Raw genomic sequence first — 25,700 nt, 5'->3', positions numbered from 1 at the left:
CAAACCAGTTGGATGATTGATGAGACGATCAGCTGCAGCTGCTGTGTGCTGTAGACTGAGGCAGTGTTAGAACATAAACCACAGTCCTGTTCTGTCTCTGAGCCTGGTTCTGAGCCTGGTTCTGATCCTGGACCAGGATCACAGACTGTACGTGCACAGGGTGAACGTGACATCGCTCCTCAGGCCTCATCCGCACATCGTCCGCTCTCTATCGACCGCTCAGACAGGAATGATTAATCAAAGCGGTCAGCGCTGCACTTAGAGAATGCCAATGCACAAACCATGACCATCAGGGAATACCAATCAGTCAGTCAGGATGATTGACAGGCCATTGAACAGCCACTGACATCTCTGCCTTACTGCTTTTCTACCAGGAGGTCGTAGCTGTTGGAGCAGCAGAATTTCTGAGGTTAGAGCAGGAAGCTGTGAGGAAGGCCGTCCTCTACATGATGTTCATGTTGAATCTGTAGCATATGCACAGTTTGCCATTTGAATTCACTGGTGTAGATTTAGTCATGTGCAGAATTCATTCCCTCAGAGTGTTGAAACAGCAGCTCGGTCTTTCCTGTTTGCACTTGTTACTGTTTCTAAAGAGGAAAATGAGGCGCTGGAGGCTCCGTGTGGTTTTTACGGCTTCGTTTGTCGCAGTGCAACAGATAAAGTATCTACAGGTTTTGGAGAACACAGCGTCTCCACACAAACAAACGCTCCTTTCTTCTTCTGATCTTTTCTCATTTCACATCCTCCTTGCCGTGATAACGCAGATTGATCGTCTCTCTCTCGTTTCCGGGTGCTTGAGCAGATCGTTACTATTAGCACACGAGCGTGCCGCAGCCCACAGTATGCAAACTATTCATCTTTATCACGAACGAAATGTGAGAGTGACCTTTTCCTTCTATGGATTTCTGTATTCAATAAAACACTGTATTCTCTGGAGCGGAAACGGTGAACGGTCCACATAAACACGTAATCGGAGCAGTTCACCTCTGGGCTGTCGAATGGCCGCCGCTGCTCTCTCACAGCAACAACATCAAGACGCCGCTCAAGTGGAAAATATATGCAGAATCTATAAGGACAATGTGATCTATAATTTATATTAACGGGACGAATATTCAGCCGCTGTTTTCCTGCTGCTGCTGGAAGGTAACCTTGAGCTGGCCTTGAAAAAGCAGCTGCATGTAGAGACCACACACACACACACACACACATCACGTCACAGGGTAAATTAAATCCGACTCCACCAGTTCATGAAATAAATTGATGTTGAAATTTGGTGATTTAGAGAAGGTCATTCGTCGGCTTCCTTAAATTATTTGAAGTAAAGGAGGCCTGGATGTCAGACGCTGTCGAGTCTTGATATTAAATAGAAGTCCTTATCCTGAACGGACAGGATTGAATTTGGGACAGGGCTGACTCTTTCCAGAGAGCAGAGCGATTTAAAAAAAGACTGAAGGTCCTGGCGGTTTGTTCATTAAATAAAAGGTTAGCTCAGATAAAGCCGAGCTGTGACACAGTGACTTACCGCAGCGTCACGTTACCTTGAGTGATATTTCACTCGGTGTAACATTTCTAGTTGTGGCGTTCATTAGCTGTGAACGTGTGGTGACTCAGTGTTGGCTGTCATCAGTATTTACACTCACGCTGCTGTTTTCCTACAAAGTCCTCGTGAGTTCCACCTCGAACTTCACACAAACAACCAAGAGCAGAGACGTGTTTGTGTTCAGTGTGAAGTCCAAGGTCAAACCTGAAGAGAAAAAGAAATAAAAATACTGCTCTCTGGGGAAAACTGAGCTGCTCATATGGAAGTGATAGGAAACACTGAAGACGAACACTCGACACTTCGACTGGAGTCAGGAATGAGTCACGGAGCTGAAGAGCTGTTGATATTTGACTTATTTGACTGTTGACTCCCTAAAGACTGAAACTACGAGACACTGACACCTGCAGTTTCTATCAGTCGTCTGCACTGAGAAGACTCAGCTTCAAGTTTGAAAGAAAAACCTTCAAATGTCACTTTAATCAACAGAGCTCAGAGAACTGGAAGATTTGAAATCTGAGCTGCAGTCTGCTGGATCAAAAACCAACAAACTAACCGGTAGTTTCTGCAGTGACTGAAACAAACGTCTTCTTTTGATCAGATGTTTCACCTCCACCTCACTGTGAAAACATAGAAGTAATAAAAGGTGGTTGGCACCAGGACAGACAGATTTCCTTCTCAAAAACTGGGCTCTGTTTTACCCAAAACATGGCAACAATACAAATGAATGAAAATGTGCACCTTTAATACAGAAGTGGGCCTTTAAAATAATTCAAACAAGCACAAGTGTAAAGACAGAACGACAAACAGAAGAGGAAGTTAGCTTCACAACCTGAGACAGATGTTAACATTCAAACTCACAGTGACAGAACAATATAAACCAGAGCAAATAACCAAAGTCTCATGTGTTGGATGTCAGTTATTATTATATTATACTATTATATACTAGTGGTGTGACGATACACTCAGCTAGTGAGTCGAGCTAATGCACAGTACTGGGTTCTTCAGACAGGACAGAGCTCAGAGATGGTTTCAGCTGCACAGCTCAGACTGGGATATGTTCATGTGTTAGCTCGTGTTAGCTCGTGTTAGCTGCGGTGTACGGCTCTGTTCTCGGACAGTGTTTATATATTGTTTGTATATAGTCTGTTGCTGTTTATTTTCTCTGCTGATTTAAAGGTGGCAGGAGAATCCTCAGTGCTCATGTCATGCTAGTTGCAGCTACATACTGTCTCCATCTCGTCCCTCACATCCCTGATACACACAGGATGTCACAGTACAGACTGACTCGTTTATCTGCTTTAATTCCATTTTTAATCTTAAGTTTGTAACCAACAGGAAAAAAGGTTGAATCATCAGGATGTGAAATGAACTGAAAACTTGGTCTGAAACTAAAAACTGTGTCACCACAGGCAGCAGGCTCAATAGACCAGAATGCACTGCAGCAGACATGTAGAGAGCTGAGGTTCTCAAAGCAAACAGTCATGTCTAATGTCACATGATAACTGTTGGGGTGTATTGATTATCAGTGATTGATGATAACAGACTCGTCTTATTTGGTTTCTGTAAGTTATTGCACCTGATTCTGATTTCAATAATCCTTTCTGATCCTCTGAGGGACACCGCCGTCTGAGAGTCAGAGGTCAGAGGTCAGAGGTCAGGGTCAGCTACAGAGCAGAGGACCTGGAGCAGGCTGGGATTTATCGTTTTGCTCAAGGACACTACAGAAAGGTGGAGAGCACAGCCGTCCTCCGCCTGCTGCTCCTCTGTCAGTTAGCATACACTCCTGCTTCAGCCAAATTAAAGCAGCGGTGTTATTTATGAAGCGGCCCTCAGGCTGCTTCATTTGTTCTGCAGGTGCCCGGCCAACATTCATCACTCACATCTCCCATCAGAACAAATCATAACATATATATTTTTTCCTCTGATCAATTTCTCAGGTCCTCTAATGAAAAACAATCGACTGCTGTGGTGGAGTTCTCTGCACTAATTAACTTCTGGGCAGGTTCATTTCCAAAACTTGATATATGATAATACATTATTGATCAACAGGTAGAGACGGATTCACACCATAAATAACAGGATATTATTAATGGGCTCTCAGAGCTGTAACTCAGATACAGTGGAGGTGAGTTCCTGGAAACGTTCAGAGCTGCTTCTGTAATCAAAGTGGACACGAGATGAGGACGGTTAGTTTGTTGTTGTGGAACTGAAGCTGAGTTTTCAAGTCTCCTCTGATCGTAGTTCAAGTGTTTTCATACTGACGATGTCTGTATAAATGAACCTTGTTTCCTGTGACATTGAATGAATCACATGTTTTCATTGTTTAAAACAAAGGAATAGAGAGTGTGATCGGCCTGTTCCTGGTCACTGCAGCTGGTTGAGCAGTTAAAGACAAACTCTCGTTTACTGTTTAAGATGCAGAGAGTTTTCTCATTTAATACTAATCACTCTGCTGCAGCTACAGATAAATATAGAATAATATAAACACAAAAGAACAGAAACACTCAGAATCACAGGGAAATTAATAAAGTACGATGGAAATTCATGTTAAAGGAAAATATTTCCCAAAAAATCATGTATCTGCTTGTTCAGATATGTTTTTAAATATTTTCATTAGTTTCAAATCTGGATTATTAAATGATTAAAAATGAAACAGGCTGAGGAATCATGTCTGTGCGAGCTGCAGCCCTCTGGGACTGAATCTGTGCAAATGTCTGCTGCCTGGGAATTTAAATATAGACTTCAAGTTTCATTTTCAACGTGCCCTCAAAGCTTTTTAATTTTAGAAGCTTTAATATCACATAAAACATATTACAGCTGGAAGTATCCAGAGAGCCTCACAGCACCGTCACTACATACATTTTTAACATGGCAGGTCCCAGTGGGAATCAAACCCCAAACCCTGGCAGAGTTTGGTCACTCAACCTGCTCTGAACCCGAGTGAAACCCGTCTGTTCTTTATTCAGCATTAAGTTAGGATCAGAGTTCAGTTAAGTTTATCAGAGTTAAACTGATTCTCTGTTTAACATTTGGCTCTGTGATGCAGTGAAAAGCCTGAAAGGTTACGAGAGGAAAAAAGAGCAAATACCAACAGGACTCAGTGATTTCAGGTCACAGGTTCAGTCCCTGTTACACTGATGTTGTGTCCATCATCACATGCTCTCTTTCTAACTGCTGCTCAGACTGTACCACAGAATCAGAGCTGGATTATCATCTGTCCTCCAGGGACCAGAAGCTTCACATGTAGTGAATGTTCACTGTTTGAGAACATGCATCAGATTAAAGCACAATGGGCTGTAAAAGAATGAATAGGTCAGTATCAGTGTCTCTCTGGACCTGGAGCTAGAAGGCAATTAGCCTAGCTTAGCATAAAGACTGGAAGCAGGGGGAAACAACTAGCCTGACACTGTAAAGTGCAAAACTGATTTACATCTTATGGTTCCTACATTTCCCCATGCTAACACCTTCGCTATGCTAACGGCCGTACAAATGCTGTGTGGATGGGTAAGCTGTCAAGAAACAGTTCCAATAGTTCCACAATAATTTAGTCCTGAGTCACAGATCATCAGGTAACATACTGAACTGTTTCCCGCTGTGTTGCATGTTGTATGCTAAGCTAAGTTTACTACATCACCTGACAGTCAGGTGGTGTCTGCACAGTAAACCTGAGTGAGGAGCAGAGGCTCATGTTGTCTCCAGCAGTTTACTCTGGCTGTGAGGAATTTAAAGAAAACGTTTACTAATCAAACGTCCACACATGACTGCGTTTGAAATTTCCCACAGGACAGTGAAGGTGATTCATGTGAGCCTGTGTGGAAATTTCCTGCGGTGCTCTCTGGGTGAGGAAGCAGAATCTGAACAGAAAACAACTGAGTTTGCAGCACGTTGGAAATGTTGGCAGGGCTCAGGCAGCAGGAGCAGAAAATACAGGCCAGCTCCGTCCACTGCAGCAGCAGAGTTCAGCTGATTATCTGCAAACAGTTCAGTCCAATCTCTCCTGAAAACACCTTTCACATCAGAGCGAGGGATTTGAGTTTTCGCCCTGTGGATGTGGGAATGTTTTGCTGTGGTTTGTGGAGCGGAGCGTGATGCAGCTCAGGCCTTCATCTGTAGTGATGAGCGAGTGTTTGCAGGGCGAGCCAGCCAGCCTATCTGTTAGTGCCAGGGAGGCCAGCGGCCCTTTGCTTTCCTGAGTGTTACTAAATGCCAGGATGAGATCAATTAGGGATTCAGGTCTTCAGAGGCTTTAGGAACATAATGAGGAACACTTAAGGCTAATGATTGGAGCCATGCATTAGCCCACACCTCTCCCTCGCTCTCGCTCTTCTCTCTGCTCGCTGTGTGCATATCAGACACCGGCACAGGACGACTCAGCTGTTTTTTTCTTCTTCTTTGCTGCCTCAGCGTTGGCCACAGGTCTCCACCGTAGCCACAGCCAGCATTGATCTGAAATAATTAAAGCAAATCCCAACTTTGATCGTGGAAACCCGGAGAACAGGACGCTCAGGGGGAAGATTATCAACCAAAGCAGATGGAAAGGCGCTGTGTTGGCACTGTGAACTGGTTTCATCACTCCACTTTATTCAAGTGTGTGTTTACATGAGGAAAAAACAACCAGTTTAAATCATGTTTGACTGATGTGGAACTCATCACAGTGAGAAATATATGAAAGAAAATATAAGGCCTAACTCAAAACTGACTGTGAGCCAGTAGCAACGTAGGTTCATCATCATCATAATACACATGTTACCGTTAGGAACCATCAGGTCACAGTGATGAAAACAGTCCATCCATCCACTGTACATAGGCTGAAGGAATCAATATGTTAAATGTCAGAACACAAAAATAAATAAATTCAATAGATAGATTCATTATTGATCAATCTGATCATTTCCTGGATATTTTTATTCTTTCGTTGATAAAATGTAAGAAAGAAAAGCAGCAGATGTTAGCAGAGCTGGAAACTTTGATTTTAGCTAAATAATTTGAACAGATTATTATTTATTGTGAATTACTTGCTATTGTGTCAGGTTAGCTGTAAAATAAAGGTTAGTTTTAAAGGTTTTACTGTAAAAGTATGAGGATATCTCTACCTGAGCTGCTGTGACGGCGGCCATCTTCCCCACATTAAATACAGTCTGTGAAGTAAACATCTTTTCACACAGATTTAAAAACACTTTCTTATACTTGAATTGTTTTGTCTGATTTTCAGACACTGACAACAATAGTTTATGTTTTTATTGTTTGTCACACACACACACACACACACACACACACACACACACACACACACACACACACTCCAGCTTGTTAAACTCAGGTGTATCAGGTAACAGCGGCCTCATTCCATTCGGCTGTTACAGGACCAGGACCATACTGTTGTGCTGCTGCCTCACTGGTTCAGCTCCCTGCATCCTAAAGGGAACAGAGCCATCGTTACTGTTATCAGCTGCACCTGTGCTTCACCTGTTAGGACAGGTCAAAGAGTGTGTGGGCTCCTCCAGGTGTTGAAGCTGACGACCACAGTGGAGCAGACGTTTCATGGTGAGCTCTCTTCCTGTAGGAAGAAAAAGACAGAGCAGGAGTTTCCTCCTCCTCCTCCTCATTGAGCCTCCTGCTCTCCTGCTGCAGCTGTTTGTGGCTGCAGCTCTGGTTTTGTCAGTGTGGTTCAGTCAGAGTGGGAGGTGGATTTATTCAGTTAACTGGTTTATTCATGGAGACAGAGAATCACAGTGTGAACTGTGAGAGCAGGTGGGCTTTATTAGCCAGGAGAGCAGAGAGCAGACACCTGTAGACGTCCTGAAACACATTGGACTCCTTTTTAAAACGACTCCGTTCAGCCTGTAACTCTGCTGCAGACAGGAACAAAAACTACAGACAGGTAGTACGACCATGACGTCATCACAGTCACCTGACCGTCTCCTCGTGAACACACACGTGAGGTAAAGCTACAGGCTCAGGCACCGTGTGTGCGGCTCAACGTGGTTTTATTTTGTGACCTGAAGTGTTTGACGTCGTTATAAATGCTCCTGCAGACACATCTCTCAGGCTAATGTTAGCTCACTGTGATTTCTCACTGATAACTGACCGTGTTTCTGTCATATCAGATGGTTGGAGGGAGTCCAGCAGCAGTGAGTAACAATTTACTGTGTGTCCTCCTTTTTAAAACAGTAAAATATGTTCGTTTTATATTACCATGTCACATTTCCCATGTTGAATTGGTCCGTTTACACCCTGTGGGACAGCAGCGCCTCCGCATGGATAAACGGTATCATGCTAGCTGGCTAATTAGCGAGCGTTAGCTAATGTAACTGAACGTTAGCCAGCTAGTTAGCTTGACTTGCTAACAGTGGATCTTAGAGAAGCAGGGGGAGCTAGCAAGCTAACGGTGCTTAAATTCTGATGATTTCTGACTTTTCTCTGGAATTACCAACAAGAAACTTGTTTAGCTCAAGTTTTAGAATAAAATAGATCTTTATTGTCATAGTTTGAAAAACTAAAGGTCATTTAGCAGCTGGAAGGTTGACAGCACAAGATAAAAGAAATAGGCAGAAATTATAAATCCAGAAGAACAGAGAGATAAAATAAACAGGACACAGCGAGGCAGTGTACACAGACGTAATAGTGCAGAAAGATAATATAAAGTACAGAGTTTTGTCCAGTTTATTGTGGAGGGGGTTTATTACAGCTCAGTCAGAGGAGGGTTATACTGATTATAACATTAAACATTGGACTGCCTGGTTTTTAGGGACGTAATACTTTGTTTTCCTTTGGATTCATGTGTGATGAAAATACTCATTGATGTAGATGAATAATCACAGGCAGTTGGACTGTGTTGTAGCTGCCTATTTTATTTTCTTATTTTAGAAAATTGTTGTTGTTGTTGTTTTTTTTCAGAATATTTCCAACTATTTGTCCTAAAAGTTGACTTGCTGTTCATAGTTTACAGAACACAGGAGACTGGAAAAAGTACAAAACTACAGCTCTAAAATAAACCCAGTCTACTCATGCCACGTCCCAGATGAAGGTCTGTCCAGCTCCTCTGAGTTTCCCAGTGTCAGTGTACTTCAGTTGTCCCACTCTGCACATCCAGAGGAAATTATCTTTGTGTCGAGGATGCGCTGGTGTAATCCCAATCTGTGACTAATCTGATTGCACCGTCATCAGCCTGGCAGTGTGTTTGTTCACTGCTAATTTGAAAGCCATTTCACACTCTTATTCTTTATTATATCACGGCTGCAGAGAGAGAGAGCGAGCTGTGTTCAAACAACAGAAATTAGTTGTTTTTATGCGAGAGCTTGATCCTATCACTCTCCCACTTGTCGTGGTTGTAAAGAGGATTTAGCTCGGATTCGTCACGTCGCGGCGGGAATTATTGGCGCTGAGATAATCTGATCCACCTAATTTGCAGTCGCAGAGAAAAGAGTTGGATGAAGTGTGAAGGACCACAAAAAAAACCCTCTGATGTCTTGTTATTGATGCGCATCGACTGAACGTGTGAACTGTACAGGTCCATTATCTGATCATAGATGGTTCAGAGATGGTGAATCTCTCTGCAGGTCGTCCACTGACACCTGAGCCTGTTTATCTCTGAACTATCGATCATTATCGCCAATGACTTCACTGCACCGGCTCTCAACATCTGTCGTGACCTCGGGAGCAGTTAGTGTTCAAACAGGCAATTATCACAACAGGATAGTCACGTGTGGAAATGTGTGTGATTTAATCTCATTGGTCACAGTAATCACACATTTCCACAGTTAACACAATAACTCTACATCAGTTTGATAAATGGGATTTAGTTAAAGGGTTGCTTTGTACAGATCAGATGGAGCGGTGGGTGTGCTGTCTGTGTAGCTGAGTGTATATTTAAACTGAAACACCTCAGACTCTCAGTCCGTTTCATATCAGTGTTCGAGGTAGAGCCTCTGCTCTGTGGATGTAGAGGTTTCATTTTCAGAAGGAGAAATTGGTTTGAATCTGTGACAGTATTTCCTGGTATTTATCACAATAACCACATAATGGTAGAATAGACAGCTGCATGCAGAGCTGAGAGAAGAAATCAAACTGACCCATCATCAAACAGGCGACTAAACTGCACCAGTTACATTTAAATAGTTCAGCTGTGCTGCAGAACACTTTACAGCAATGATCCAATCAAACCCAAGTTTTTAATGTAAACACAGATTCTGTATTTATTCATATTCTCATGACAAACAGTGGCAGAATAGTCCAAACAGGGCTGGCCTGTGCTGGAGAAATACTTCCTGGAAGGCATCTGATACCTAGTGTCCATTTTCTGGATTTATCACTTGAGTCCTTCCTTTTCGATGGTTTAGAGCAGCAACGTGTTTCTGGCCTCTGTCGTGTCCTTCTGTTTACTTATCATCAGGAATGTGATGAGAAAATACGTCAGTAGCTTTCATCTGAGCAGGAATTTTCTTAACGTTACTCGACGTTGCTGCGTCCTCCTCCTCACACTCGGGTTTGTGTTTGAGGAGGTGGAACAGACCGGATGTGTTACCATCCTTTTCCTATTAAAGCTGTTGCAGCACGTCTGATTTTCTGTAGAGACTATTAAGATTATCAAGGAAGATGCTTGTTTAGCCATGAACTCCTCGTCAGCTTCAACTTCGCCTTCCACCATCTTTGTTCTCATTCTGTTTGTGAGCTGTGTCACACACAAACACATCATTAACTAAAGTTTATCTTTATTATTGCAGGATAACTAATTCTTATTGTGAGGATTTTTTTCCCGGTATATCATGAACAATACGCCCGTCCCTACTGAGAGATATAACTGAAGTGTTTGTGTTTGAACACCTCCACCTCAGAGGAGTCGTGTCAGGCTGAGGACCAGCAGGAGTCCCAGAGGAGCCTCCAGAAAAATCACTTTATCTCACTGTAGTTTAATTCCCAGCAGGAGAGTGTGTGAGGCTGAAAGTCTGAGGTTCGACCATCGCTCCTCTCTGCTCAGCCACAGCACACACACTCCTCTAATTTACAGCTTATTAAACTTTAGATGATAGAGCCATTTGTTCTGATCATTCATCATGGGACAGTTTATTTTCCACTATAGCTTTCAGACGATGGTGTGATGGTGTCTTTGTCTCCTGATGAAAAGACTTTAGTTCTGCTCTCTCATGGCTGAGTTTTCAGAACAGTTTTTTAGCCTGCTGCTGATTTGGCCTCTAAAACCTTTAACTTGGCTCAAAAGATGATGGAGGAGTTTCCAGACGTTTCTCCATCTGTGATCAGACACAGTTTATCCAGGGAGGAAACCACTAACCAACAAATAAACAGATTGTACCAAATCCAAAGCATGTGTTACGGATCAGACTAAAGTGAGGGAACAGGAAATGTGTCAGATATTTGAGGTTTCTGGTTTTTGGCTGTCACTGTTTACATGTCATGTCCAGTGTGTCCAGATCCAAAACTACATTCATGTTTTCATATGATGCTGTTTGAGGAAGGAAGAAGAAGGTTTGACCTTTTGTCAGTCGAGGTTTTCAACATCTGTGCAGGTTTTCCTTTTTGTTCCAGAGGATTAGGTTTAGGTTTTCATTTTGGAGGATTGAAGTAAAGTGCAGTGTTGGCCTGCAGACACACGACCTTCTGTCACCACAACAAGGACAAGTGGGGGTGGTGGTGGTGGGTGGGGTCTGATGGGGTCTCCACAAAATGTGCTGCAGATTGTGCATTCTGACAGAAAACAGACGTAGAGTTACTGTATTTTCTTTAAATGCTAAATTACAGCATTGTATAAAGTGAGTCATGAATTTGGCTTTTAAATGTCATTTAAACATTTAAAGACAGACTGCATCAGTCCTAAAAACCCCTTCATCTCTCATTTAGTGGTTTGACCTCTGACCTTTAACCTCTGATTGTTGGCTGTCTCTGTGTGTCAGCTAAACCTCTGTTTAAAGCAGTTTAAAAAGTGAAACTCTGAGAGGACATGAGTGGTAAGCTGTGTGTTTCTGCTCTGCTGTCATCCAGGGTGACATGTCCGACACCTCTGGCTTGATTCTGATGTAACTTTGACACATGTTGCTCTGTGCACTGGCATTTAAAAACGCACAGGCTCACCAAATGGGAGGTCGGCAACTAAAGGTCAAAACCTCAGACTCTGAAAGGCCACAGATGTATCAGACCTTGATGTATCTGAGCTCTGATCGGCCTGCAGCGAGCTCTGTCGACGTGTTCATCTGTCCCAAATTTCAAATGTATTTCAGTCGACTGAATCACGAGGCAGCAGACTGAGTCAAACACTACAAGACTATTTGTCATTTAGTCCCTCAGACTGTGTCTGCTCCCCCTCTCTCTGACGTCCTGTGGACTGGGCATGGACTGAAACACTGATGCAGCTTCTGCATCTGTTTAATCTGCAGGTTCAGATTCCTTCAGTGTTGATGGTTCAGGAGCTGAATTATGCTCACAGGTCTCCTCTCCACAACAAACAGTAAACACACTGAATAAAACAGTTAAAATGGATGTTTGTTGTGTAAATTTACCAAAAAGAAAGTCACCCTCTAAAGATGGAGACTAAAACCAGTGAGAGGAGCTGCAAACAGGCTCCAACACAACAACATGTGACCATCATTCATCAGAGCCATGACAGCATCTGTAATGTGATGTTAAACTTTTCAGTCTGATTAACATCATCAGTCATGATGGGTCTAATATAATCATCTGTGTTCTGATTTATGATCATTACATCTTCATCAGTGTCACTGTGAATCATTGAGCAGCAGAGACAGAGCCTCGTCTCTCAGACATTAAATGTATGAATCAACATCTGCTGTTAACACATTAATATCCACTGTGGACTGTGTGTGGAGAGGTAAAGCAGTCGAACACATCAGATCAGCCGTGCAGGGAAAAACTAAACAGCACAGTGACATACGATCACCTTTAATGTTGAGCTGCTGCTGTTTACACATCCAGCACATGATCACTCACCTGGAGAGGTGTTCCTGTAAAGTCCAGTATTCCCTCTGTTAGCTCTGTTTTAGGGAAATCTCTGGCTCTTCAGCTGCTGAATGCTGCACTGTGTTCACCAGCTCAGCAGCTACAGGACAGGAGTCTTTTTAGAGCCTTTTCATTTAAAAAAATCACAATAAGAGCGGTGAGAGTATAAGAGTGACGGCTTTGTACTTTCAAAGTCAGAGTGTTTGTAATGATCCATAATGACATTAATAACAGTGATTTTAACACCTTCAGTTTTTGTCTCTACAGTGTCAGGATCTCTGTGTCAGTAAACATCTTTGAGATGGACGTCATATCCTGGTTCTCAGCGACTGAATACAGACACAAATCCTCAGCAGTAAACACTGTGATAGAGTCTGTGATGTGCGTCGTCCTCTCTGAGTTAGGTGGAAGCTGCTTCTCTTGCTCGATGGTCCTCAGGTGTTTTTCTAACGAGTTTGCTAACGAGTGTCTAAATGAGACTACAGAGGTTGTCGGGGACGTTAACATGAAAACCCATCTACTCACCAGTTCACCTTTACAGCCTCGTTGTGTTTCTACTCACGCTCTTTCAAACTCTCACTAACTTTCTAAGAAGAAAGGCTTTTGTAGAAGAGCTCAGAGCTAAATGAAATGACCAGTTGGAAGCTTAGTGGTGGAGACGTTGACGTCATGTGACCGTGGTGGAGTTGGTTTATAACATTAGCTGTCTTGTGCAGCTTTAGCTTCAGTGTTCCTGAAAAGGAAGGTTCAGATATTATCGTAGCATCATTGTCATTCATGAGACATTTAACGACAACGGCCTCGTTCGTGTTATTTATCTGATGTTGACTCACTTTCAGCAGCTTCATCCATATCCTCACCTCTGATTATTAGAACGTCGTCATCAGTCTGATGATTTATGATCGTTTACAGCGCCGTCACAGTTTAACACCACAGACAGACGCAGACTGCATGGCTGCCTCCATCCCTGGTAGTTGCTTCTGGGTGTGTGTGTTGCGTGTTGAAAAGGTCATGTGACTCTGCAGGCGGCTCGGCCGGTGACCTGACAGACAGGGTGAGCTGAGCGGCTGGTGGCAGCGTGGACGGAGACAGCAGCCAAACTTCATTTACTGCTCTCCTCCGCCTCCGCCTCCGCCCCCCCTCCTCTCTCCTTCCTCCTCTTCCTCTTCTACACACACACACACACACACACACACCACCCTCCCAGCCTCCTCAGTGTCCTGCATGATTTGTTTTCTGATGTTTTTCACTGATGAGGGCGAGTTGGTTGGAAGGTCGGTGTGTGTGTGTGTGTGTGTGTGTGTGTTCAGTGTTTGTGTACATGAATACATCATGACACAAGAACTAACATGGGATTTGTCCCTTTTTATTTAGTTTTCTGTGCACGGCTGCTCCATAATTCCCGTCTTCACCCAGCCGACTGTGATTCTGATCAGCACTTTCCTGATAAAGCGACAGCGCCGACTGCATTTACGTGTTTATGAATTGCTAATGGTGCTATTTATCACGCTGCGTGTGTCACAGTTTACCATATTGAAAGTCACGGTTAGCAGGGTTTTACATTTAGAAGGTGAAAATTTAAGCACAATCGACTGTATCGTCTGTCATTTTATTTTCTAAGAGATTAATGCAGCTCTCATCAGGAGCTACAGCTAATGTTTCAGCCTTTAACTGGGGGTCAGGGAAGGTCAGGTGCTGGTTCTGGACTCCATGAACAAACAGAAGAAACATCACCACTTTTAGTTAGACTGGGCTTTTTTTAAAAGTCAAGATTCAAGATTCAAGAAGCTTTATTTATTCCAGAGGGAAATTGCTGTGCACCAGTTGCAATACAGTGGTGGAAAAGTAATACAGTGTGAAGAGAGAGTAGGAATAAAGCTATTATAAGGAATATATAGGAATAAAGCTAATAAAATAAAGGCTAACATAAAATAAATTAACAAGTAGCTAAATGCAACAAAATGCCACAAAGATTACAGTAACATAGGTATATACAATATACAACAATACGAACTGTAATTTAGTAGCATAGTTGGAATAAAATAAGTACAAGAACAAGAAGTAAAGTGATAAAGTGAAATGGCATATAAAGTGATAAGTGGCAAAACTAACTTTATTTATAACACAGAGACAAGCTGCTGTAGGTTTCCTGTCCAACAGAGTCACAGCAACATTTAACCATCAGTTACTGACAGGAAGCAACAACAACACAGATACTGTTCAAAATCAGAACAAATGATCGGGAGTGAAATGTTGAAATAACATAAAGAAAAAGCTGAGCCATTCAAATAATGGTTCAAGTCAAAATAAAGAATTGCTCAAGAATCCAGAGTAAATGATATTCAGACAGAAATACAGGAAGTAGAGAAAATCATTTGTTTAGTTCCTTCCTCAGTGGGGACAGGGAGGATTTAACAAAACTGAATTTCTTTATAGCTGTATAGTTATTTAGTAGTGATGATAATAATAATTGGAACTGAGACCAGTCTGTTTGGACCAGCTCTGATCATGTCTGACACTCAGAGACCTCACGAACCTTCCTCAGTAAAAAAGATTATTCAGCCGCAGCCCAGACCCAGTTCACGTCGCTCCAATCAGAAACCTGGACTCAACTTCCTGTGGAAATAATTTTGTCTGGTTTCAATCATTGATACGCTGAGCTGAGACCTGCGCTCAGGTCTGGATGGCTGAGACTGACTGCTGCTTCACTGCATGTCTGAGTGCTGCAAAGTGAAAATGTTCTAGCACCAGAATGAATTATTCCTCATAAACACAGAATATAACTTCTCGCTCGGTGAAACTCTGGCTCAGCCAGAACCAAAATAAAACATGCATGTCAGGAAAAATCCTCCTCAGACACCGAATCAATTTTTCATCCATATTTATCATTTTTTATGAGCCATGTTTATTCTCACTGGTTCAAAGATGATTTTGATCAGTAAAGTGAAATGACTTGGCTGCCTTTGCCAGCTGAATTTAATATAAGTAACATACTGTGTCCAGGCCTTTTAATAATTCACTGTCATATTAATTAAAATTCAGACTCTTTTGTGATTCTCCAGCTTCTTGTTCCAACACTGGGAAGATGTGATATTTCAATTTATTGAAATATTCAAACTTATCAATGCACAAGACATCCAGAATATTTCAGAATCACGTTTGAGATGGAAGTTTTGATATCTGAGTTTAATAGAAGAGGAAAAAAGAGGTCGTCACTTCTTTTTAAAATCAGCATCAGTTTGTAAAATAATGCCAAAAGTTTTATCAACAGGAGGAGGTGACTGCTCAGAATTAATGAAAGTGATGAGCAGTGGAATCACAGCTGATGTGTCTTTGTGTGTGTTGTTGGTTAACAAAGCTCATTGTGGAGCTGTAGTCAAATGAAATGGGTCAGTACAGCAGCTTATTTATAGCCCAGATCACACTGCTGTCCACGCTCTTTCTCCAGGCGCACAGAGAAATGATGCAATCACATACAAACTGCACTACAAGTGGCTGCTAATGCAGCTCTACTGTAAGGCCACGGGTCAGTTCAGTCATTGCTCAGGATGAAGTCACTGTCAGTTCACTTTCAGATCTAACTCCAGCAGCACAGCATTTCATCTCACTTCTTTAGATCGCTTTCACAGCCTCCAACACGAGCTAAAAGCAACATCAATAACTGATCATCAGCAGCGAGTGATTAATAGATAAACTCAATCTGTATCCTCCTAATGAGCCCCACAGTCCCTGCAGGTCACGTACTCTGTCTTTATAAGGACTCATCAAGTTTCAGACCTTGAGAGAATATTTTGGAAAAATGAGACAAGAAAATGGATGTGTTTTTTTTTTTTTTTTTTTTTAGGTCAATTCAACAAAATGTGAACAAATACAGGCTAATAAACTCATTATACTCCCTGTTTATATCCAACTTCTACTTTCTAGTCATGGAATGTAAAGTGCATATTCTGCCATGCAGATAAATTCACAGGAGAAATTCTGATGTTATTTAAAAGAAAGAAAAGATCCAGCGAACAAATCATTTTTTTTCTGAATCTAAATCCAATTAAATGAAGAGATCACTGCAGATATCCAGAACTTCTAAAACATTTATTGACAGGAGCCTGATTTTATGACAGATAATGTTGTTTTTGGAAAATGTGGCATCGATTCCAGAGTTTTCAGCATGAATAGTTTGAATAAGTTGCTGTGGGTTTTTCAGCCCAGAGTAATGTCTGCAGCGCCTGTATGTTTCCTGAGAGGCAAAACCAAAGGCACAAACCGCTAACAAACTGGTCACATGACATCCAGCCTATAAGAAGGTTTTAAGATGGTGAAGTTTGAAGAGTGAGGACATGTTTGTAAAGTCAGGATGTTACTGCAGAGTGAGGACAAAGCTTTTGACCTGGTTTGGAAACTCACCTCATGTTTCGGAGAGAAAGTCAGGACATGTAGAAACAGACAATATTCCTCTGCAGAAAATAAAGTAATTAAGAAAAGAGTGTGTCAGGAGTAAGACGTTTGAGATTAAGGCTGTATTATTTTCAGGTTAAAGTCAGTGAATGAATTATCTGTCCGTGTGTGTGCAGTGCAGTGATTTAGATTCCTCCGTCGACTGAGAGCAGGTAATGAACACAAACCGCCCTCAGCTCATTAAATCCCAGGAAAACCAGTCCGATGAAGCCTGCTGTGTATCGAGCTGACATCGACATTTACTGTATACAACGAGTCAGATATATTTTCCGGCCGTGGTTTATCAGTTACCGTGACGATTGTCGTGGCAACAGGGAACCAATTACTGACCGTTTGTCCTTGTGTTATTCAGTCTGATGTATGTGGAGTTCATTTTCCCTACAGCAACAAACTTCAGGTGTGTGTACTTTGGTTCAATCCATCAGTGTGTGTGTGTGTGTGTGTGTGTGCAGTGTTATTGACTGTCAGTGCTGCAGTCGTTGTGTGTGTGTGTGTGTGTGTGTGTGTGTGTGTGTGTGTGTGTGGCTAAAGGCCGTACTGGGGATTTGACATTATGCAGAGAGCGTCTAATGAGCATGATGGGCTTAATAAGGTAAAGAAGTCAACTGTGCAAATACCACGGCCTTATTGTAAAATCAATGTGGCACTCAGCAGGACACGGTGCTGGTTAAGTGAATTAGAACATTACTTTGAATAACCACCTTAGGAAAAGAAGTGTGTGTAATAACCACTAATGCATTAAACTCCAGTCAGCATGGACTGTAAAAGTTCTCTTTTAATTATTCAGTTTTTAATCAAATTAGATAAAACTAAATGAAATTACCAGTAAATGAGGAGAAATTAATCTTATTTGAAGCCCTGGTGTGGACAGGTCCTGTCTTTTGCCAAATGCATGCTGGGATAACCTCCAGGAGCGAAGCGATAGAAACAAAGAAACAGTGAGTGAAGGGCGTTCAAGGGGTGATACCTTTACAAAAGGTTTGTTACAAAAAAGAGAAAATAATACATCAAAATTAAATTAAGGCAGAAATATGTTTTTAAAATGTATAAATTTCATTCTGACTTTAAAACAAAGTGGAAACTGGGAGCTGCAGACATACAGTTACAACTAAATACAGTCCCACAGTGATGATGTGTTTCTGTAGTCCAGTCCTGAAGTTAGCAGCAGCCTGGTTCCTCCACAAAACGCCAATGGGATTAGTTGATCAGATCATCTTCACAGATGAACACCACTGTTCTGATGTTTGAAGTAAGAAGCTAATGTTAGGCTATAAACCAACTACACCACGGTCACATGACGTCAACGTCTCCACCACTAAGCTTCCAACTGGTCATTTCATTTAGCTCTGAGCTCTTCTACAAAAGCCTTTCTTCTTAGAAAGTTAGTGAGAGTTTGAAAGAGCGTGAGTAGAAACACAACGAGGCTGTAAAGGTGGACTGGTGAGTAGATGGGTTTTCATGTTAACGTCCCCGACAACCTCTGTAGTCTCATTTAGACACTCGTTAGCAACCGCCTTTTTTAAGACACGTAAAAGCTTCAAACATCAGGAGTGGGGGATTTACTGACCCATTTTATGTCGGAGAATACTTCCTGGTTTTAGGATCAGTCCTGCAGCTCTCTGTTAGCAACAACAGGTGTTGGAGAAGCAGGTGGAGAATGCAAATGATCTGTATCTGCAGCCGATGCTGTTGTTTTGTCTCCTCTGTTTTATATGATCTATTTTCAGGCTAGTGTGACCTTTGACCCTTGTCTCTTTACTCTTTGCTGCCGGGCTACCGTTACAGATGATAAATTGCTATCAATGTGAAACTCAACAACGCAAACTGTTGATGAATTACGACTCCTATCTAATCTCACGTTTGTCTTTCTGCCTGTCAGACGATCTCTCTCATTACGATCCCTCCACATTTTCTCTCTAACCAGTCTTTACGTTTGTCTGTCTTCCAGCTTGGCGGCGTCGAAAGAAGCTGCTGCGAGGAAAGCCGCCTCCCCGATGCCGCCCTCCGAGTTCCTGGACAAACTCATGGGCAAAGTTTCGGGTTACGACGCCAGGATCCGACCGAATTTTAAAGGTAGGAGTTGCCACCAAGACTCAGTCGGATAAGACAGGAATGTAGCCAAACGTTATCCTGAAAAGACCCGGTAATATATCATCTCTGCATTTTATGACCTTCTCTAAATGCCTTTTTGAAGGGTTTTAGCAAAGATTATCACCCATGAAGGTTTGTATTCATTTGTTTTACTAGAAAAAAAGAAGATTAAACATGTTCATGTGTAGATTTTGCTAAAATTCTGTTGCTGTTTAACCTTCTCAATGATTTTGGTTTTTCTCAATTTGTCAATCTCTTTTATTTGCCCTTTGCAGTGTGGAACAAAGGTAACTCTGCCCTTTGCTCAACATGTTAAAGAGAATTACCTTGTTTCAGGTGTTAGACCTCAAAACCCCATTTTCTCCTCTACATGACCCCATCCCTGCACTTTGAGCCCTAATCCGACTGTTAGTGAATATATTTGAGGATCTTTAGTTATCATGCTGCTAGTTGGCTACATTCCTTGGTATCCACACAGTATCCTGAGTGCTTGTTTTGGTGGTCAAGGTAATGTGCCTCTCTCCCACGAGCGTGCTGCTAAATATGACCTTGATGATGATGATGATGATGTTGGTGATGATGATCATATAATATTTAGCGACCTCTCCCTGAATGGAAACCCCCATAAAGACACATGTCAGAGGTTTCTATATTAAACTGTCTCACATTAGGAACACAGTCTGGACATTAATACGTTTGTGTGACATTGGAGAACTGGGGCAACCCTCCATACTCATTAAAGTGTATGAATAATACAACAAGTAAAAAAAAATCCTACAGCATCTGACCAAAAATGACTTTCCAGTAATTGGAACAGGCAGAAATATCAGTGCACAGGCACAGAAACAGAAGTGGAATTGGCCTGATTCACCTTGTCCTTTTCAACATGAACTGATCAACAGGGTAAAGTGTTGTATTTGAGCCTTGTTGCATGTTAAACACTGAGGCTTCCAGAATGGATGTGAGTAATTTCTACTGCCCTATATTTACCTCATCAGGTCATTTGTGTATTCTGAGTGTACAAAATATTGGTACCCCTGAGAAAATCCAGTACAGACCAGCATTTCCTTAAAAGTGGGGGCAGGTATCGTTTACTGTCCAGGCACTGTGACCTTAGACACCTAACACTGTGATCTGGAGAGTAAACTTCATTCCTCTGTAGTTTGATCAAAATCAGAGCAGTGGTATCACTGAGATAACATCTGAGTAAAACCTTTGTTCCTTCAGATGTAGCACAGGAGTTTTTAGGCAGATTGGATTCATGCTGCTTGGACGTGAACATAGAATCAAAACATGTCTTTTGTGAGTTTCCTAAGAAGCAGATCCAAATTTTACAGTTGTGTCATTTAGATTTTTTGTTGATGCATTTTCTCTTGAGCTTCTTTATTCAAATGTAACACTTTCATACTCTGCTGATCTGATTTTGGCAAAAAACAAACAGCTGACAGTGAGGGTCAGAGGTCACACAGGCCTGACAGTAGTCCTGTGAACCTCCACCATTGAACTGATCAAACCTGGAAACCTGAATCTCCCCTCATATTTAAAGCAGATTTAACAGGTTCAATTAAAAGGTGTCTGAATATTTTGTACACTGAGCACACAGGTAAACAGACTGCGGGAATGTGCAGCAGTGAAAGCACAGCTTATGTTTATGAATGCTGCCATGGAGCTTTTTTTTCTTTTTGCTGAGCCCATAATGGTATAACCCATTATACGGTGATCTTTTTAAGTGGGATGTCTCAGCTCATGTGAGATAGACCTGGGAGGGGTGGAGGGGTTTTTTACCGTGACTAAGTGTGTATTATTAAACCTGCAGAACAGCTGAAACCGCTCGTCCCTCCTGACCTGCCAAGAATTTGTTCGGGTGTTTTTGTGTGGCAGTGTCGTGAGTCCGTTCTGAGACCATTTCTATTTCTTAAATTTGATTTCTTCTCAGCTCTGGTTGGCAACAACCCAGTTTGATTTACTGAGTCTAGTGCTGCATTGACCTTTACAAATCAGAATTTAAACAGACCGACGTGACAGTTATTTGAATTTATAGCTTCTATGTTTTTTTCTGTTCTTCTAATGTGATGTAATAAAAAGAAAGTTAAATGCAGATGAAAGTACTCTCTGGCAGCGTTAGACATGCTGAGAATATTAACAATCCTCCAGCTGATGTCGGTGAGCTTTAACATTTCCACCCTAGCTCAGAAAAATTAACTTTAATGAAAAAATTATGAAGTTCTTAAATATGTATTGCATTATCTTCAATTTTCTTTTTTGGCTAAAATTGTTCTGAGGGACAAATCTGTGATGAAGATATATTCAGGAGGATAAGCAAGTCTTTTATGTAATCTGCTAAGCTAATTGTGTCAGGGGCCATTGTTAGCAGACAGGGCGTGATGTGAATTTCCAGACTCTGTCATGGCTGTCAGGTCGACAGAGAGGCATCGCGTGAGCTCTCAGACTTGCTCATTCATGCAGTTTTTCTTTTTTTGTGTGTGTGTCCCCTACCAGCTAACAACGCCACTGTCTTAATCACATTCATGAAGTAAACAGCTTGACAGCTCAGCTCCTTAATAAAAGGAACAAAAAGTACACAGCATGAGAGGGAGGCAGTCACGCAGAGGCTAATTATACTACTGCAACATTTTCAAGTGTCTCTTTGTCAAACAGTATAATAATAATAATAATAACAGTAAGGGCCACTGGATTGAAGGAAGGTGATGGATTATGTGCTGTGTAAGTAGGATAACACAGTGAATCAGTCAATGTAAAATTAAACAAATCCTCATTTATGTTACATCCACACATAGAACCTCTTCAGGACCCCTGGGTGCCCTGGAACCCTAGTTTGAGAACCACTTTGGTAGAATACTAGTAAGAATAGTCAGTAACAGTGATAATACATGTTGGGATATTACTGTGAAGTGGAATGCCGTGTGTGGACTGTTGTAGAACGCTGGAATGGACCAACATGTTGGATTGCTACGGTGCTGCAGCGATGGCAGAGGTTCATAATGACAGGGTTTGATCATTGTCACTGTTTGATCTTGTTAATTCAGATAAGACTGAGATCAAAAATAATGGTGGTGCTAACACTAGTTAGCTAGTAATCTAATTAGCTAGTGAGCAAGCTGACCCTCTAGTAAGCAAGCTTACAAGTTAGCGATCGAGCTAATGAGCTAACTAGCTTGCAAACTAACTAGCTAGTGAGCTAGCAAACTAAACTACTGGAGAGCAAAGTAATCTTTTCAATGTACTCGGCAGAAAGAGACAGATGTTAACTGTCACCTGCTCTCTAACAACAAAGTTGTGGTGCTAGCTAACCTGTCAAACTGAAGAGATGTTATACACTACACTCTTCTGTTTCATATTGACAACTGAAAGCTGCTTGCTAGTAAGCTCACTAGCTCGATTGCTAAGCAGTAAGCTAGTCGCTGAGCTCACAAGCTCACTCACTAGCTATTTAGGCCCTGGTTTGTTAATTAGCCAGTTCACGAGCATGTTAGCTTCCTAGTAAACTTGCACAGGCACCATCATTCTTTCTGAATTAACAAGAGGTAAAATGTGTCTTTGGGATTCTGAACAAATTCTGTGACGTCAAACTTTGCTTATGAACCTCTGCTGTTTCCTGCCGTCAGTACAGATGATAACTCATCATGGAAAGCTACAATGGAAGATCAAGTGAAATGTGCCATGTTGGCTATGTTCTAGAACACGGAATGCTGGAGATCTGAATTCTAGGACTCCCTTTGGAATGTTGGAATGTTGTGACCTGTAGACAGTTAAAGGAAACCGGAATGTGGCCGGAATGCGGAATGTTATAGCAACTAAATGGTAACAGCATAACAGTGTGGCAAGTTTTTTTATTTTTTCATGCAAGATGATTGCTCTTCTCCTCCGCCCACACAGTTTATTACACACATACACCTCATCAAATTAGCACCAGCCCTGCTAATTTTGCCATGCAGCAACAGTGGGTGGAGGGCAGGGAGGGAAACAGCGGAGGGAAAAGATGAGATTCGCCTGAAGCTATGAATGTGCCAGCATGAGAGGAAATTACACTGATCATGACCGGGGGTCCACTGTGTAGGCAAAAAGCTTCCGATTGATTTAGCAGGTTCCTCCATCGGAGAGAGAGGAGAGCAAACACTCCTGACACATTTAGGACAAGCCATTTATAATCCATGAGTTCATCCGTTCTCTCATTCTCTCATCCTGCTTTCTCATTCTTTTATTAGCATTTTCCCCTCCCCTTTTCTCTTTCACCACCGATTCCTTTCCTCCATTCTTCATTCATTGACTCATTCATGTTTTTCTTTCTTAAATTACCAGTCCTTCTCTACCTTTCTTCCCTCACTCCATATTCCTGTCTGCTTTGTTTTGGAATCAATCTGTCTCTCTGTCAGTGTTTTCACCTGTTTTTTTTCTTTTTACCTTCCTTCACTGTCCTTCAAGTTTTTCTTCCATTGTTTACCATCTTATTCCTCTTCTGTTTTCTTGTTGTATTTTAATTTAATTTCCTTTTGAGTTTCTGTGTCCTTCCCTTTAAACATAACCTTTGTAGTCATTCGTTCAGACATTATTCATCTCTGACTTTTTCCTTTTCTTTCAGTTTTAATTTGTCATCCCTCCTTCATCCCTTCTTACTGTTCAGCCTTTTTCTTTAAATGTCCATTTTCCTCTGAATGGATGAAAGACAAGGTCATTAATAGAGTGATCACCCCATGCATCTCCCCCTCCTCTCCTCCCTCCCTCCCTCCCTCCCAGGCCTCCTCTGTATTCAAGCCTTGTTTACCAGTTCCACTGATTCATGAAACTAATTGGACTCCTCTGACCCACATGACCAGGTGGGCAGGAAGAGGCTGTACAGTTCCTCAGCAGTGAGGCCTTTCTGATCTGCCGGCCGTGGTAATGAACGGCCACATGGCAGCCCACAGATAAATAAGTGTGTATGAGAGAGAGGTAGGGAGGGAAGGTGTGTTTGTGTGTGTCGTTGGAGTGTTTGTGTGACTCCTCATGTGTGTGTGTGCACACTTGATGAATGGCACAGACTACGGCTGCGACTCCCCTCTCCCTCTCCGCCATAACCTTGTCCTTCCTCATCACTCACTCTGAGCGGCAGCGAGGACGATGGCTGCGAGCGAGCCTCTGGTTTTAAGTTCAACCAGAACAGGCTGCTAGAGAGCCCGGTATCTACTTAACCCCCCCATCTTCTCCCTGAAAAGACCCTGGGTGCGTTGGTAACTGCAGCCTCGGTGCATCGGGGTTGTGCAGGTCTACGTCAGCAGGTTTTCATCTATTCGTCTTCGGATGCAATCCTTTTATTTCACGCTGCTCCCACGGTTGGTTTGGCAAAGCTCCCTCCCTTCTCTCTGCCGTTAAATCCCAGTGATGATCAGTGTAACAAAGACCCCCCTCTGTTGAAAATCCACGACTGTGTGACTCTGCTTCTGAGCTGAATGGCGCCCTCTCTCTCGTCTGAATAAGTAGACGTGGGTAAATATACAAAGTACGGCAGTATATTTACATGTTTGGCTTCTTCCTCTCTCCTCCTCCTCCACCCTTTCCTCTTTCTTTTTCTCCACAGCTGGAGTACTTGTTACTACAAAATGCTACACTACACTTGTGTTGTTCTCCACCCTCCCTGCACCTCCTTTTCTCCTTGACAGGGTTGAATGTGCCGAGGTGGGACTGTAGTTATTAGCTGTCGGAGCCTGACGTTCATTTGGTGTTATCAGCACTTGTTTAATGGCTACTTAATGGGATTAATGGGCATAAGGTAATGAGCGTGGGATGGAGGAATGGCTGCGGGGGAAAAAAGCGGATGGGTAAAGGGAGGGGGGAGACGGTGAAAGAGGGGGAGAGGAGAAGGAAGGGAGGGAAGGTAGCATTGCAAATGGCTAACCGACTTGGAGGGATTTGCTTACGACAGGAGATTGGAAAGAAGTGCAGATGGCGAAAGTGCAATCCAGGGTCTCACACTGCACACACAATGTTTTCCACTAGCTTAGCGCCAGAGTTTTGATGCTAACACAGTTCCCAGTGGACTCCAGTATTGCTCAGTTATGTATAACACTTGCAGCAGAAATGAATAAGCAGCTGTGAGATAGAAAGTGTAATATCTGCCCCCTGCTCCTCTTATTTTTATTTGTCTGAGAGCTATAGTACTTTCCACAAGGATGCAAACACAGGAATGTGCCGGAGTGAGGGGACATCCTTGCCCAGAGGAAGGTCTCGTGGCTCTTTTAGTATTCTAGGTAATGGCCCTATCCTTTCCAAGCCAGGAAGTTTGGATGGGGAACTATATTGCACGGAGCAAGGAATTTTAATGTCGTCTCAGAGGTGACTCTCCCCTGAGTTATGACAAAAATATTGATCATGCTTTAGCGTCTAGCGGGAGGAGGCGGAGCGGCAAGGGCAGCGAAGAGAGGAATATTGAATGGAGTAATGGTAAAAGGCAGCCAAACGTATGAGGGCACTCGAGACGGACTGAAAGAGAGAGGCTGGGTGAGGGTGGGGGAGAGAAACAAGGATGCTTCTGCAGCTAAAAGCAGCATCTGATATCTGTGCACTATGAAAGAGAAGTCATCAAGCTGCTAATTAGAGCACAGTCAAATGAGCCATGTTGTCAAAATGACTGAATCCATATCTCCTGCTATAA

General features: G+C 42.4%; 1 protein-coding gene across 3 annotated transcripts in view; it reads left to right on the top strand.

The window, feature by feature from the left end:
• glra1 (glycine receptor, alpha 1) overlaps positions 1–25,700 on the top strand; it is an 84,729-nt gene that overhangs the window by 5,362 nt on the left and 53,667 nt on the right. Inside the window, exons 1-2 of one of the 3 annotated variants that reach the window (XM_051069625.1) lie at positions 7,029–7,084; positions 18,909–19,033. In XM_051069625.1, coding sequence (XP_050925582.1) covers positions 18,955–19,033 — 79 coding nt within the window. In that variant the 5' untranslated portion in view covers positions 7,029–7,084; positions 18,909–18,954. Of the gene's footprint in view, positions 1–7,028; positions 7,085–7,175; positions 7,672–18,908; positions 19,034–25,700 lie in introns of those variants that run through there. The other 2 variants (XM_051069624.1, XM_018674995.1) reach the window with 2 other exon arrangements.

This window comes from Lates calcarifer, unplaced genomic scaffold (genome assembly GCF_001640805.2).
Source record: "Lates calcarifer isolate ASB-BC8 unplaced genomic scaffold, TLL_Latcal_v3 scaffold_62_131, whole genome shotgun sequence".
NCBI classification, from domain to species: Eukaryota; Metazoa; Chordata; class Actinopteri; family Centropomidae; genus Lates; species Lates calcarifer.
This window is presented reverse-complemented; position numbering and strand designations above follow the sequence as displayed.